The sequence below is a fragment of the Hydra viridissima genome, unplaced genomic scaffold (assembly GCF_058129835.1).
Source record: "Hydra viridissima isolate aposymbiotic clone 2 unplaced genomic scaffold, HvirCarnegie_v1 scaffold_2, whole genome shotgun sequence".
Classification (NCBI taxonomy): domain Eukaryota; kingdom Metazoa; phylum Cnidaria; class Hydrozoa; order Anthoathecata; family Hydridae; genus Hydra; species Hydra viridissima.
The window spans coordinates 19,326,636-19,343,425 of record NW_028324301.1 but is presented as its reverse complement, the minus strand read 5'-3'; the positions used below and the strand labels follow the sequence as shown (position 1 = coordinate 19,343,425).

General features: G+C 27.3%; 1 protein-coding gene and 1 long non-coding RNA gene across 3 annotated transcripts; one reads left to right on the top strand and one right to left on the bottom strand.

Moving 5' to 3' along the window:
- Window positions 1-8,292: 8,292 nt before the first annotated feature.
- LOC145196830 (annexin-B12) lies at window positions 8,293-16,494 on the top strand. 2 transcript variants are annotated; one of them, XM_090077795.1, is made up of 14 exons: window positions 8,293-8,402; window positions 12,156-12,193; window positions 12,276-12,360; window positions 12,449-12,543; window positions 12,633-12,746; window positions 12,876-12,966; window positions 13,042-13,121; window positions 13,205-13,261; window positions 13,358-13,404; window positions 15,304-15,370; window positions 15,456-15,531; window positions 15,736-15,794; window positions 16,014-16,136; window positions 16,249-16,494. In XM_090077795.1, exons 2-14 carry the CDS (start codon window positions 12,191-12,193, stop codon window positions 16,300-16,302), a joined length of 951 nt encoding a protein of 316 aa, XP_089933921.1. In that variant the 5' UTR covers window positions 8,293-8,402; window positions 12,156-12,190; the 3' UTR covers window positions 16,303-16,494. The 2 variants fall into 2 exon arrangements, with proteins under 2 accessions (XP_089933921.1, XP_089933922.1); XM_090077796.1 differs by lacking the exon at window positions 8,293-8,402 and adding an exon at window positions 9,561-9,616.
- LOC149892339 (uncharacterized) lies at window positions 8,364-11,511 on the bottom strand. Its single transcript, XR_016449621.1, has 2 exons — window positions 9,492-11,511; window positions 8,364-8,616 (listed from the first exon to the last, which is right to left on the bottom strand). It is a non-coding gene; the product is annotated as an uncharacterized LOC149892339 (long non-coding RNA).
- Window positions 16,495-16,790: the final 296 nt, after the last annotated feature.

Genomic DNA, 16,790 nt, shown 5'->3' with positions numbered 1-16,790 from the left:
GCGTAATAAGAGAAGTTAAATACAACTGGGAAAAGATGTAAACACGAAGACTCATAAACCTGCTACATAAATAAAAGATTAATAGGTATCGCAACCAAAAAATAACCAAAAACTATAAAAGCTCAAAAAAATAAAGTTAGACGTCTTTTTAGAAGGAAAGAAGAAGAAAAGAAGACGGAGTTTTAAAGAGAAAGTTTTAAGAAAGTTTTCAGAAGAATTTTAATAAGAGAGAGAATTTTGTGATTAAAAGAAAAATACTTTGAAGAACAAGCAGTTTTAAAAGCAGTTTAACAAGCAAGTTGAATAAAAGAGGAAAAGAAGAAGAAATATTGATTAAAGAAGAATAACCAGAAGTTTCAAATAAAGAAGAGATTTTTGTATATAAAAAAAAAAAGAAGAACAAAAAAAAAGAGGAGTAATTGATATAAACAGTATTGAACAAGACACTGCAAGAAGTGTAAGAGAATATTATTTGTATTACATAAGCATAATGAATCAAAGAGTGCTAACCATTACCCACAAATAGAACATTTATTGAGTTTTATAGTACATCAGAATTTACTGACGACGGCAAACACATCCTTAACTTTAATTAATGATTAAACCTTTCCCATTCCTAACCAAATTATCGCTCTTTCCTAACAAAGTACTTCCCAGACCCTCAACCTCGATCCCAATCTTCCATATATCCTTTCACATAAATCTAGAAACCAAACCATCCCTATATCCCTAAATCCTAAACCTTACTACATAGTATTAACAAACATAAATATTTTATAAGAAAAAAAAAAAAAAAAAACACCGTCGCCGTCTTCACAGTAGTAATACTGCCGAAATAGGGAAGAATGTTATACATATATGATGTCTCAGAGTCATTCGTATTCCATATTTGATTGGTTTGTTGAGATTATATATATATTACTATACAATCTCAACAAACCAGCGAAATATTGAATTAATATATTACATATATTCTCTTGAATTTTAATACAGATTCATTGACACTTAGGGTAGATTAAGGTAATTTGAGCACCTTGGTAATATGAGCATACCTAAAGATTTCGTAGATATAAGCATTGAAGTTAAAGTTGCTTTGTATTTTTTGAATCAACTTTATGTGGTGATAACAGGAATCAGTGCAATTAGCGTAAATTTATAAGCAGTAATTAGCGGGTATTATCTAATTAAAACGCTGTTAAATTTTTTTGCATTTTTAAAATAATATCGTCACTCATGAATGTATCTGTGGCGCAAAATTTTGGTGCAAAAATAATGAAATTAATTTTTTTATAAAGAAAAATATATTAGCTAAAAATCGGTTCGCTTTTGTTTGAAAAATAATTCATAGACACATTTAGTTTTGACTTTAATTAAAGATACTATTTTTGTGTAATATGAGCATGCTCAAATTACCCCATGTTTTTAATTGAAATTACCAAGTTTAAAGTCCTAAAATAGCAGTGGTTTTAATTACTATTTGAATAAAAACAAAAAATTGCAAAATATTTTATTATTTTAACAATACTAAATATTCTTCTGTAATTTAAATTCAAAAAGTTTTTATCGTTCAAATGTATGTTTTTTAAATGAGTTGATAAAATTGAAAAAATAATGAAATTTTTTTTTTTTTTTTTTGGGGGAAAACATAGTCGTATTGTTTTAATCCTTTATGGGCCCTTGTTGCCATATGGCAACAAAAGAAAAATGAAAGTGTACCTCAAAACCTGGTCGTTAATAATTCCTCATTTAAGACCAAAGCTGCCAAATGACAACAATTATTTTTAAGAAGTAATTGTTTTTAGGAAAAAAAAAAGTTTGAACTTTTTTTCTTAGACCCTTAAGTTTTCTGAAAATATTAACAAACTTTTTTTAAAAAGTATATCTTTTAATTTGGCCAATAAAAGGGTTAACAAAAAGTGGCTTAAATTTGATCTTTTAATGATAAGTTTTGTTGATAACGAATCATTATATTCCAAAAGTTAGTTCTAATTGTCAAGTTGATATTTTTTTACTTAATGTTATTTTTTTTGAGCTAAATTAAAGTGCTCATATTACCGAGTGGTATTGGTGATATGAGCACTTTTATGACTTTTTTAAAACCTTTGTGCTTTTTAAAAAAAAAAATTCGGGTGCCCAAATATCTAGGTAAGCTATGAGTAGGGATTCCTAAAAGTTGTTAACTCGCAAAAAGTTTGGATCCAGCATTACCATTTTTGAAAATATTCCAATTTTCGCTTAAGGTGCTCATATTACCCTGATCTACCCTATATTTTTGATTTTGTATGAAATACTGATCAATTTATCATTGATTTGATGCTAAAAATTACTGGTATTTTGTATACGTGTCTTTAAATTAGTGGGACCAGGATCCTGAGTTTTCAAACGTAACATCCAAAATATTTGATTAAATCAGGATTTTGAGAAAATATATTATATATATATATATATATATATATATATATATATATATATATATATATATATATATATATATATATATATATATATATATATATATATATATATATATATATATATATATATATAAACAGAACTCTGGAGCTGTGTTTAGTAGACCAATATTCTTGCATATTAGCAAGTGGAATTATTCCCTCTTAATTGTTCCCATATTCAAGATCACTCTTATAAAAGTCCAAACTCATCCTTTTGCACATCATGCCAAATGTTCCATATGGAGTTTTGAGACAATAAATTCGATTGAAGATTGATTCTGACGTGATTTTGAAAATGTCTTGAATGTTTTAAGATGAATCAATGGGAAAAAACCTGTTTGCTCTTGGATAAAATAACAAGGCAAAGTGTTGTAATTTTTTTTTGTTAAAAAAAGCATTTCTAGATTTTTTATTTTAAGACATTGATGGTTAGTATGAATAAAAGCATTTCAGAAATTTTTGTTGTTCTAAAGGCATAAACAGTTCCATTTTAAAAAACTTCAAATAATTCGATTTATTTTAAAAAACTGTACTTTATTTATTTTAAAAAATTTACTTTACTTATTATTTTTTATTAATAGAAAAACCAAACGCCTATCCTTAATATAGATTTTATAACTATATATTTAATTATAATATATATTGAAAATAAAATCATTTTCACTTAGTTTAAAATTTTTGAAATAAATTTTAAAAATTTGTTTCGCAGTTTTATATACATTTATTTTCATATAATTTCATAAATGCTTCCAAATCGTGGTAATGACCATGTTCGTGACAAATGAATTTATCACATCGACATAGTCGCACGCGAAGTGCAAAGTGTTAAAGTCTTGGCTTATTTATAGATAAGTAATAAACCGGTATAAGTATCGCCTAATTAGGTAAAAAGATATAAAAAATCATAGGTATGCGATAAAAGTCACGAAATGTTTAAAGTTAACCACAAATAAAACAAATCAATTATTGTTTTATCCAAAGTTAGTTGGCTATGGATTATGGTTTGGAGCAATACAAATAAAAGTAAATCAAAAATGATCGCAAACAGTAACGTATTGTGAAGCTTATGAATTAATAAAACAAAACAAAAAAAAAAGAGCATGCAAAACATTTTTTTAGAAGAATTTTGAGACCTTTTTTTGAAATCAGAGTATACGTTTAGTTTTTATGAGCTGAGTGTATATATTATCCTTTAACTGTACATAAAACTCATCAGTAACATTCTTATTTCCATGGTCTCAATAACCACTAATGTTATTGTAAAAGCATTATTCGCACAAATGGCTCCTTAATTGAACCGTAATCTGAAACTAAACTCGAACAATTTAAAATAACTTATTGAGGAATTCATATCTGAAATAATTGAAGCTAATAATAGAATTGTAACTTTTACCTGTTTCAGAAAGAACATTTTATCAAAAAGAAAATTTTAGTGCATTAAAATCAAATCACTGATTTCCTTTGAATTTTATCTTTATCATTTATTATCTTACTTTTACTTTTTCTGTTATATTTAAATAATAATAGATCTTGCTTAGCTCAAAGTGTTAGCTTAATTAGAACTTATCAATAGTATTAGCTTAATTAGAACTTATCAATAATATAAATATGTCTATAATATATTGAGATTGTTGATGATTGGACACCACTTTCTTCTGCAGGCTCCCTGTTTTCTTACATTACCATTTTTCTATTATCACTAAAACTTTCTATTGAGATGTATAAATTGTGAGTTTTTAAATTTATATAAAAATTGTCATTTGAATGTAAACGATTGATTACATCGTGAAATCATAAGATTGTGTTACTAAAAGGACAAAAAATAAAATAAATACAACTAAAATGTGCAGCGAACCTTTATCATTTCGCACTTATTCGCACATTAGCAATTATCTCTAACATTCGCAAATTACTCCCTAAACTTGCAATTGTTAGAGATTTTAAATTAGTCGAGATTTATTTTTGCTCTTTTTTATCATATTTACTGATTCGCAATTATTCCCAACATTATTGTGTCTTTTTGTTTAAATGTTGAGTGACCTGGGCTAAAAGCAAACACTAACGGTTTTGCTTCAAATTTATTTTTTTACAGAAAAGAAATATACATAGTTTTTTTAAATTCATCTCATAAACTAGTTAAATTTTGGTAATAAAGATGTTAAGAAAATCAAGTTAAATTTTAATTAAAAATAAAATGAAAACCAAACTTGTAAGAAATTAAACATGCAAAAAAAAAAAAAAAAAAAAACTATTTAATTAATCAATTAAATCTGAGTTGTTTCGTGGTCAGAAGAAGGTCCGCAGCAAATTTTCATAAAAATAATTTTTTACCATTTTTTTTTGGTAAACAAGATAAACCCTTTTTTGTGTGTATCAACATGGTAGCGCTGTAATACATTTTTAAATCTTGTCTTCGAGTCTTTCGGTGAAGTGTTGCAAATGCTTGTCAGTGTAAGTTGTTGGCGTTTTAGGAATGTAAGTACGAGTCGTTTTTGGTTTTAAAAATCATTTGATAGGCGGCAAAGGTTATCATATTTATTTATATTTTAATCATTAATTAACTTAGCCGCACTCATCTTAATACATAAGTGTGAACAATTAGTATGTTTACTCTTCTCCCGATAAACATTTTCTCGGTTTTTCGCTCAAAACTTTTTTCAGAACGCTGATCCTCTCAAAACTTTCTACAAAACTACCACTATTGTTTAGTAAAGTTTATTTTACTCGACAGTTTGAAATCGATTTTTTTGAAAAAGACTTTTTTACTAGAGTGGAAGTTTTAAAGATTACTAAAGTAAAAATAAAATTTTTAAAATATTTTTTCACAGCTTTAGATAAAGCAAAAAAACTCTCTAATAAATAGTAAATAAATACAAAAAGAAATTAAATTGTTAGGCTGTCACTTTTTTTTTTCGTTTACTGTGTAAAATGGGAATGTTCATCGTGAGTTCTATGAATCTAGAAATCGAATTTCTACTGATTTTTTGATTTTAAATATTTAAAACTGACCGTGATCAATTTATAAAAATGATATTTTCCTCTTAAGGTACGTATGATTGCCTCGATGGTTCTAATTGATCATATATGAAATATGAAAGTTTGTTGGTCGGTCACTAAGGTAAAATGGTGTCCGGTCAAATAATGATGCCCCAGTGTTGCCATCAGCCATTAACAAAAGCAGGGATTAAAAGTTAAAATGGATTTCAATATTGAAAATCAAAACCTATATTTGTTTATACTTCTTATATATATTTCTTACAGCAATCTTATCTATTTAAATAGTAACAAATATTTGTCTCGATTAGAAAATGACTGAATTCTCATTGGAGAGCTTTTAATTGGCTTTAATTAGTTAAGTGTGATTTGCAGAATTCAAAAGTTGCTTCATCGCAATGAGCCAGAGGATAAAAAATATTACATCGATAGGAAATAAAATCATTTTCGAATGTTTTTTTATCTGCAAATCCTAAAAGCATATGATTCAAAGACAAGAAATCTGAGCGCTTTAAATTGGTGATAGCGGGATAATTTAACTCGTTTTTTATGTAACAAGTTTGAGAAGAAAACCTGCGAGTGAAATCACAAGTTGTAGTTTCAGTTTTGAAATTATTTAAAGGAAATTCTAAAATTAAACTTGTACCAGTGAAAAATCTGTAAGTTGTGCATGCATTTATGCGTAGGGGAGAACCTTAATGAATGAGACGATTATTGAATGGGACAAACTCAGATTCTTATACAAGCATCGATGTAAGGATATTCAAACTCCTATAACAAAGAGTGATAGAAACAAGAACTCAACTGACTGACTCATCCATCCTATTGCTCTATGACCGTAATGGCAATGGATGTTATTGTGTTTTCGAATGTAAAAAGTAATTTTTAAAAATGATTTTGTTTTCCTGATTTTGCAGCAATTTTTGAAGTTATGGAAGATAAAATTCCATGCTTAAATAGATAGCAGTCTCTAGTACTACAGTGAGTAAAACATTCAAGCTTAATTAATGGTGTTTTTGGTGTTCCTGATCATTTTTGGATAAAGTGATGCGCATATTGAATGGGACAAAGTACTACCTATTGAATGAATTTAATAAACTATTATTTACAGCTCAGCAGAGGGATGCTGCAGTCCCTTACTTTTATCCCCATGGGTAATGGGTATTATTTACACACTTTTATACAGCAATATTTTACTTAAATAAGAATAACTAAATATAATATTCTAAAATGAGAAAGTTCTGCTTTGATTGAAATTTAATTAGAGTTAAAATGTTTAAAGTTAAAAATATTTTTTGTGTGGTCTTTATGTTTGTATCTATATATTTAACTACATTTACAATTAATAAACTCATTTGAAAAATGATTGAATTAAATACGTTTATTTTTAATTCTTTTATGTTTGTCTTATTCAATGAGACATACTTAATGAATGGGACAAATGTCATGCTCCAATAAAACTCTCTTTTTACCAATAGCCAAATGCAAATCCAAATTTTTTTGTTTTACTATATCATTGAGCAAGAGTCGGTGGTTATAAAACATATTTAAATATATATATATATATTAAATAATTTTATCTACGTTTAAAAAGCATTTTGCAAAAACTGTCCCATTCACTAAGGTTTTTCCCTACGCGTCGCACGGATATTTTACTTGCATAAATGTAAAAGTTGTCTCCAAATCTTTCTGTTAAAAATAAAGTCTCTTTTTTTTTAACTGTTGGTACATTCTGTTTTTGAGTTGCGAAGCAAAAGTATTTAAATTGATAAAGTATAATTTAATAATTCGAAGCCTTTCACTTGTGCTAACTTAAAATCGATAAGACTGCTATTCCTTGAGATTATAAAATGGATGACAAAATGGGTTGATTTTTATTTGTATTGATATAACATAGTTTTCTGAAAATTTTTTTCTTAATGTTGTCAGTAAATAATAACTAGTTTCAAGGGAATATAACTTAAATAATTAAGTTTTATGTGAGAGTTTGTGAAAATATTTCTGACCAGATGTCGCTTAAACCTTTTTTAGTCCATTAATTTTGTCGAATGAAAAATTAAAACAGAGCGCTTTATGGATTAGGCGGGCTAACTTGCTTAAGTTTGGCTCAAATCCCAACTCAGCCCGCTTCACCGCAGATCCGATTGCGGACCACTGAAGTACTCAGCCGATTACGGGCTATTAAAGTTTTCATCTGATTGCAGGTCTCAAACTTTCGTTAAAGCCTCAATCGCACTCTCTTACTTTTAACCGTTGTTAAAAGAATTTTAAATGCTTGTACAGTTCAGTGATTCCGTATTAAGAGTGGTTTAAGCTATTCACTCTCCTTCACAAGTTCATATCTGGCTCAATTGAGAAATTTTATGTTTAAATTCCTTACAATAAGCATTTGTGTTTAGTAAAGAATTATATCGAGAATAAAGGAAAAAAAAACCTTCTATATCAGTTATTTGAAATAAATCAAACATAAAGTAATTTATATATTTAGTCACACAAGATTCTTGAAAAAAAATCGCGATACCTCACAGAACTTATATAGTTTTGTTTCAACTGTTAAAGACGTTGCATAAAATTGATATTCATTTTAATTCATTAAAGTTGTTTTTTAAAAAATAACAATATAAATGTAAATATAAATTGGTCAGACCAAAAACGTCTGGTGTTTTACACGCATAAAAACTGTTTATAGAAGATCATACTTTATTCGTTATTATTCGTTATTAAACGGAAAAACCAAACGCTTTATTTAGTTTATTACAGTTTATTTACGAAGGAGTGTAATTATAAATGTAAAACCAAACATGAAGGCTTTTGTTTTTTGGTGACGTTTTTTGTTTAAATTTGTAAAGCAACAACAAAATAACACGTGATGGATTATTTATAGAATCGTATAAAGACTTTAGCGATCGTGAAACATTTGCGCAGAGAAAGACTTCTTGAAAGCAAGCTGTTCAGGTAAATCTTTCGCATATCAGACATTTTTAAATTTCGATTATTTATAATTTACTCTTTAATTTTTAGTTTGATGCAATGTATTTTTTATACTCAGTCCCATAAAATACTCAATCCTAAAAATCCTTTTTAACAGTTGTTGACGAAATTTAATTGTGCAAAAGTGTAAAAGAAATAGAAAAAGTGTTAAAAGAATGTTACCTGAAAACATAAGGCGCTACTCGACTTTCTCCCCCCCCCCTAATTTTATGATTGATTCTGATAGAGAATTTTATGCTGATTAAGAATCGTATAAAAACATGGGTCTCAAAATCAATGGAAAGTGCTCTAATTCGAAGTCAAAGTTGTAAAAAATCCCACTAAAAACCCTAATATTCGCCATTTTGAAAATACTAAGTTAATGATCTTTTAGCTGACAAAAGCAAAACATTAATAGCATGGTTTTTACGTTAAAAAATTCGTTAAAGTATGTTTATCTTGCGCAATTTTTTGTGGCTATGAAAATAGCCGTTTTTTGATTTATTAGAGAATAAACTATATTGCAAGTAATGTACTTTTGTAATAAATTTAAAAAAAAAATTCAACAGTTTTGTTTCCTAAAAGAAGAACTTATGAAACTTAGTACATAGTTGTTCTATCACATGTAAAATTTAGAAAATGTAACCTTCAAACCGTTTTTTTAATAAAAAAAACCAGCGTAGGATACAATAATAATTATTCATCAATTTTTCTACATTCTCACATTCTACGTTCAACCTTTATTTGAAATCTTCCATTAATTTCATTTCGTTATAACACTTTCGTTACAATACTTTAAAATAATAATGCTAAGGCTTATGGAAACCAGGTCTGTTTATTGCGCAATGTAACGGTAATTAATTTTCGTTAAAAATGAAAGCGTTTTGAAAAAAAATGGCGAATATTAGGGTTTTTAGTGGGATTTTTTACAACTTTGACTTCGAATTAGAGCACTTTCCATTGATTTTGAGACCCATGTTTTTATACGATTCTTAATCAGCATAAAATTCTCTATCAGAATCAATCATAAAATTAGGGGGGGGGGGGAGAAAGTCGAGTAGCGCCAAACATAACATCTTTAATGATAATAGTAATGTAGTTGCAGTTTTTAAGTTTATGTTTGGCTTTTTATTGTCAGGCAAAATAAAGATTGGAACAAAGTTAGAAAACGCCTCTTTTCTGTAGTAAAGAGTTCTTTTGTAATAGTTGTTTGTTTTTTTGTTGTTGTTGTTATTTTTCTATTTACTGATTACGAAACTTTAAAACGAAATATATTCTAGGCACACAAAAAATAAAAATTTTTTACGCATATTACAGTTTAGATGTTTTAAGTTTTCTATTTATTAATTGATCTAAAGATAAAGCAGACATCCTGAAACCATAGGACGGAGTTTCCTTTGTTTTAGGAATGCTCGGAAGACGATTGGATAAAATTTGAATTGCTAAAAACACGGAAAAAAAAAAAAGAAAAAAAAAAAAAAAAAAGAAAAAAAAAAATTCTTCATATCTATTAATGAAACCTGGATTCTTATTATGCGGAAAACTTTAATCTCGGGCCAAACATGGGAAAAATCTCTAAAATAGCAAACTTCTCAAATGTCCAGGAGAAAAAATGTTTTAGGACTAATCCAAACTGTTGCCTTATTGGTTGTCAATGATTATCTTAACCATATGATGCCACACACTTTAAAAAGTGTATCTCAGATTATTACTCAAATGTAGTTTCGATATTTATCAATGGCCTTGTTTGAGTGTGCAAAATTAGTGGTAAGACTGTTAGTGTGATAAATAATACCCTAAAATTTGATAAGATGGCTTCTTGCTAACTTATGGGATTATGAACAATCTCTTGCAAAGAATCTACATACTTTTTTTTTTTACCAAATTTATGCAGGTGTTATTTAATCACAGCCTGATAAAGTTTAGAAGTGTCATTATCATAGAGACAGAGAGGGTACTAAATATCTGCAATGCTATTTATCCTCTATATTAGAAAATTTATTTCTTTGTTGCTGGAATGTTACTTACAAAATAAAATTCTAAATTACCACTGCTAAAACTGTATTCATATTAATTCTTCTAAACTGATTTAATAGTTTTTAATATATTCAGCACAACCTCAATTTACAATAAAATTTGTGATAAGTTAGATCAAAACATTCTTTGATCTAAATAACAAAAAAGCCATTTTTCACAATTTATAACCTTCCTTTTATCTACAAAATTCAAACACTGGTACTTCTATCATGTGCTCTGTATGGAATCCAGAAATGGAAATCATTCATCTGAATGAGTAATTTTCAGAGTTTGGAATGAAAGCCTTTGATATAGGACAATAATATGCAGTTCAATTATGAACTTCAGTGATATTCTATCCTTGTTTCAATTGTTTGTACCTAACATAATTCGCAATTTTAAACTTCAACAGCTGGTCTTAAATCTCAAATTGATAATCTATTCACTCTTTGCTATGAAAGATTCATTAACAATCATAAAAATTAAGTTGAAGAATATCATATAATGTGTCAAATCATCCTAAAAACAATTTTTATGTCTTGCAACAGCACTATTTTAAAACATCCTTAAGAAAGTTTAAATTGCAATTAAATTATTTACTGTTTTAAAACAAATTAGTTATTCAAGAGATTACATGAAAGTTAACTGGCAATTTTTTAATGGATATAACTACCAAAAGTTTTAAAATGAGTTAAGCATGCATAAGTATACAAAATTAAATATTTCATATACCTTACAAAATCTCTGTTAGCCATAAATTATAATAAATGGCTAAAATTAAAAAAAACAAATTTTTGAAAATTTGAAACAGTGCTTATACTCCATAAAATTCGGTCAAAAATTATTATAAGTTAATCATCCTTATATTAAAGTATATTTGAAAAATGAGTGTTTACATTATCTTTGTTAAACTTCCATATATTAGCTCCATGACAGAAGATGCTAATTTGATTATGCATTAACCATTGTTATGGTAAGAAAATCAATCAATTTTCTATATTTTATGTTAATGCATATTAGTCAAAGAGACTCATAGCTGTTACATTTTTCTAAGAGTATGTTATAGAAAAAAAAACTTTTGTCCTGTCACTTTTGAGAATAACTAAACCAAGAGTATACCAAATTTAGTTTCAACAAATACATCTTTGCCAAAATTTTATTTCGAAAAGCTACCTAACTGTAAAATAGGTTGATGACTTTTGCCATGTATTCTCTAAAAAAATAACTCATTTAATATTTATGCTGAATATAACTTTTCTTAAAATAAACTAGAAAAAAAAGACTCATAAATAACCTTTTTGTTCTTCAAAATCTAGTCTCAAAAACTAAGTTCTTGAGATCTTTGAAAGACAATTTAACTGTAAAACTTAAAATTTTAAATTATTTACATTTTTATGCTTCAACATATCATGAGTATTAAGAGGTTTAATGCATGACTTAACTAGATTGTATCAGAACATTTATATTGATTTTTTCTTCATATTTATAATTGATTTTATAATCCTTAATGATGGTATTATTGAAACTTATTGTATATATAAAAGTATGTATATTGCTCTTTAAAATACCATAGATTAAGTATATCAATAAAAGGTGCGCTTTGAGTAGGAAGTTTAGTAGTTTTGTATTTGTTATAAAAAGTTTTAAAATTTGGAGGAATTTTTTGTATCAGCAATTTTTTATATTATGTTTATCAACTCTTTTCTTTTTATTTTCTTTTAGTGAAATAAAGTTGCCAGACTTTAAAGAACTCAAAAATGGTAAATTTACTGTAGCTTTAATAATTTTGTGAGTGTTTTATTAATTGAGAAAATATTTTAATAATTATATCTTGTTTTTTAGGTTGCCCATGGAACAATAAAGCCTTTTTCTTCATTTAATTCACGAGAAGATGCTGAAACTTTACGCAAAGCTATGAAGGGCATTGGTTGGTTTTCTAATAATTTCTTTACTTATCAATCTTTTTTTTTAACAATCTTCTGCTTATAAGAACTATCTCAAAAATATTTTTATAGGTACTGATGAAAAATCTATATCTCATGTGCTTGCTACTCGTTCCAATGCACAACGTCAGCAGATCAAAATTGATTACACTACACTCTTTGGAAAGGTTAGTAAGTTTCATTTCTTCAGCTTAATTTTGCAGTTTCAGTTTACTGGTAAAGTATAATCATGTGTTAGTTTTAATATTTTTTTTAGCATCTGGAAGATGAACTTAAGAGTGAACTAAGTGGTCACTATGAAGAAACTGCTTTGGCTTTATTAAAGAAACCTGACGAGTTTCTTGCTGAACAACTTCATATTGCCATGAAGGTTAGTTAACTAAGTTTTAGGAACTTTCTATTGTTATAGTACTTATATATTGGTGTTTATTAGTATTTTTGTACTTTAAGAATAAAATCCTTTTGTATTTCTGGAATATCTATGCCTTTTTTTTTGCAGGGAGCTGGAACTGATGAAAATGCTTTGATTGATGTCATTTGCACACAGAACAATGCACAAATAATTGCAATTAAAGCTGCATACAAACTATGTTAGTTAAATGCTTATTTTCTAGTTTTTCAGCTGGTTTCATTTTTTTAATTTAATTTTTTTAATTTTTTTTTAGTATACAAATCTGATCTGGAAGCTGACATTAAAAGTGAGACGTCTGGAAATTTTCAAAGATTACTTGTTTCCTTGCTTCAGGTATTTTTTTTTATATCATTTGTGAGTTTTGTTTTTTTAACTTTTTTTTAAACTACTATCCTATATTCTCTTCATGACAATAGGGAGGAAGAAAAGAAGATGAGCATGCTAATTCTCATGATGCTGCTGCAGATGCTGCGGTATATTAAAAAGATTTTCTTCTACATGGTGTCTAGAATTTGGTATCTGAAACCTTAGAGTTTCTTGAAAATAATAGAATTCTTATATTCTTGCAGGCAATTTATGAAGCTGGTGAGGGACAGTTAGGAACTGATGAATCCAGGTAAAAATATCTTCTGTATTAATAAATGCTAAAAAAATTGTGTTTTAAAGTCTTTTTTTTTTCTAAAAAAATTATAACTCATTATTACATTTTAAAGGATGTATTTTGTCAGACATTTATAAAACTAAATTACAAAATAAAGGTAATAATTATTACTAAATGGGGGAAAACCTCAATGAATGGGACAGTTTTTGCAAAATGTTTTTTAAACGTAGATAAAATTATTTAATATATATATTTAAATATGTTTGATAACCACCGACTCTTGCTCAATGATATAGTAAAACAAAAAAATTTGGATTTGCATTTGGCTATTGGTAAAAAGAGAGTTTTATTGGAGCATGACATTTGTCCCATTCATTAAGTATGTCTCATTGAATAAGACAAACATAAAAGAATTAAAAATAAACGTATTTAATTCAATCATTTTTCAAATGAGTTTATTAATTGTAAATGTAGTTAAATATATAGATACAAACATAAAGACCACACAAAAAATATTTTTAACTTTAAACATTTTAACTCTAATTAAATTTCAATCAAAGCAGAACTTTCTCATTTTAGAATATTATATTTAGTTATTCTTATTTAAGTAAAATATTGCTGTATAAAAGTGTGTAAATAATACCCATTACCCATGGGGATAAAAGTAAGGGACTGCAGCATCCCTCTGCTGAGCTGTAAATAATAGTTTATTAAATTCATTCAATAGGTAGTACTTTGTCCCATTCAATATGCGCATCACTTTATCCAAAAATGATCAGGAACACCAAAAACACCATTAATTAAGCTTGAATGTTTTACTCACTGTAGTACTAGAGACTGCTATCTATTTAAGCATGGAATTTTATCTTCCATAACTTCAAAAATTGCTGCAAAATCAGGAAAACAAAATCATTTTTAAAAATTACTTTTTACATTCGAAAACACAATAACATCCATTGCCATTACGGTCATAGAGCAATAGGATGGATGAGTCAGTCAGTTGAGTTCTTGTTTCTATCACTCTTTGTTATAGGAGTTTGAATATCCTTACATCGATGCTTGTATAAGAATCTGAGTTTGTCCCATTCAATAATTGTCCCATTCATTAAGGTTCTCCCCTATAAATTCATCATTGCTACTAATTATTGGTTACATTTTGATTTTAAGTTTCTTATATTTAAATTATATATGTTGAGTCATGGTATCACAAAATTTCTAAAATCATTTACTCTTCATTGGTTGTTTGGAACAATTAGTAAAAGTTTTTAGGTAGGAAGAATATGAGATTTTAATGGAGATACCAAGGTTTACAATAAGACAAAAAGATTGTGACAATTTTTTAACTAATGATTTAAGAAAATTAGAGAAGAAATCCATCAGCTGCTGTGTCTGGATTGTATCATTGCATTTAACAATTGTCCAAATATCACTACTTCTGCTACTTTACTACTATGAACTACTACTGCTTTATGATTGTTCAGTAACCTTAAATATCTAAAAATATGCATTAAAGCAATAATGAGTACACAACATTATTGGTATTCTTGACAATTCATAGGGCCTGATAGATTGACAAAGTTTTAATAGACTTCTATATAAGTTCGCTATTTGGATTTTGTTTTTTAACCTATAAAATAAACTCTGGTTGATGTCTTTATTTTAAAAAAAATATTTCAAACTAAAAAACTTAGTAGAAAAGCTTAGTTATAATTATGATAGTGCTAATTTTTTATCTGTCTTAATTACATGTGATAAACGAAACAAATATTGTATGTATATGTGTTTGAATTATCCCAAAGGGGATGCCAAATATGAGACAATCTCATAGAAATCCTGCCTAAACCATTTTACATAAATTGAGATTTGAACTTGAACTATCACATGAATTGAGATTTCCTGGAATCTCTTTTTTAGATTTAACGCTGTTCTTGCATCAAGAAGTTATGAACAACTTAATCTTATATTTCATGAGTATTCAAAGGTATGCATTTGTTTTTTTATGATTGTCTGTTTGATGCAGAACATGTCTGTATGATGCAGGTTTTTTATTTCCTTTTTATTTCCAGATTTCAAATAAGACTATTTTACAAGCCATTGAAAGTGAATTCTCTGGTGATGTTAAAAATGGACTGCTTGCAATTGGTTAGTTTAAGTATTCCTAATTTATATAACCCATTGTATTTCTTTAAAATAATATTTTGTTAAAAAGGTAATTGTATAAGAATTTTTTTGACTTCTTTTACGGTGGGGAATATTGGTATGCTTTTACATTGTTGCTAAAATCTTACTTTTGTTGAAACAAAATTCTTGCTGAATGATGCTTTATACAACACGTTATTATTTTAGTGAAGTCTGTTCAAAACAGATTTGCTTATTTTGCAGAAAGACTTCATAGTGCTATGAAGGTATGTGTTAGTTGCTCAAAAAACTTTATTTTACTTTTTTTTTTTTAATTAACAATCCATTAACTGTGTTGCATTCAAAAAAGACAAAGGGAAGCTAAAAATTTCAGCATTTTTAAAATTATAATCCTCAATAAAAGGACAGTAATTAGTATTAAAGAGTTTAAAAAGCAAGTTGCATTTAAAGTGCAAGTTTACAGTTTTATTTTGTAATTTATTTAGGGCTTGGGAACGAATGACAGAACTCTTATTAGAATTTTGGTTTCCCGATCTGAAATCGACTTAGCAAATATCAAAGAAACCTTTCAAGCTATGTACGGGAAAACTCTATATGAGTTTATTGCTGTAAGTTGATTGTTAAATCATCATTATCAGGATTTTAATTTTTGTAGTTCGCATATTTTTCTTAATGAAAACTTTTAAGGCTTTATATTTTGATGTATGTTTTCTCCTGCAGGATGATTGTTCAGGCGATTACAAAGAACTTCTTCTACTAATCTGTGGACATTAGATGAATGATTTGATTGGGGTCTTTTTTTATATATACCTATATATCTGGTGTTAAGCAATACACATTAATTTGTATTCTTTTTTTAATGTTTTTTTATTTATTTTCTTAAATCATTGTTATAGACCTCTTTATTTTATGCAAAGAGTTTGTCTTTTGTTAAAATTTGCTTAATAATTGCTTGGTAACTGCGGAGCTTTGTTGTTTTCTTTTTCAATTGTATGCATTAGTAATTGATTTCATAATAAACGGCTTGAATCAATATGAAGTGTAAATAAATCTGCAAATAAGAAACTTTAAAGCCATTGAGTGGTGCCGTCAGTATTTTAGAAATTTAAAAATAAATTATATTTGTTTTGATACGTAGATGTTTAAGTAAACACTGAACTAAGTTGTTAATGGCTTAAATGCTGGTGGACTTTAATATACAGAGTGTGCCAAAAGTTGTTATACAATAATTGCCAAAAGCTTTTATACTCAAAGAAGAAAAG

What these genes read in the sequence shown, in the direction of transcription:
- LOC145196830 (XM_090077795.1), top strand. An exon ending in CAAAGCTATGAAGGGCATTG is followed by an intron (nt 12,361 to 12,448) that starts GTTGGTTTTCTA and finishes ATATTTTTATAG; the next exon opens with GTACTGATGAAAAATCTATA. An exon ending in ACACTACACTCTTTGGAAAG is followed by an intron (nt 12,544 to 12,632) that starts GTTAGTAAGTTT and finishes TATTTTTTTTAG; the next exon opens with CATCTGGAAGATGAACTTAA.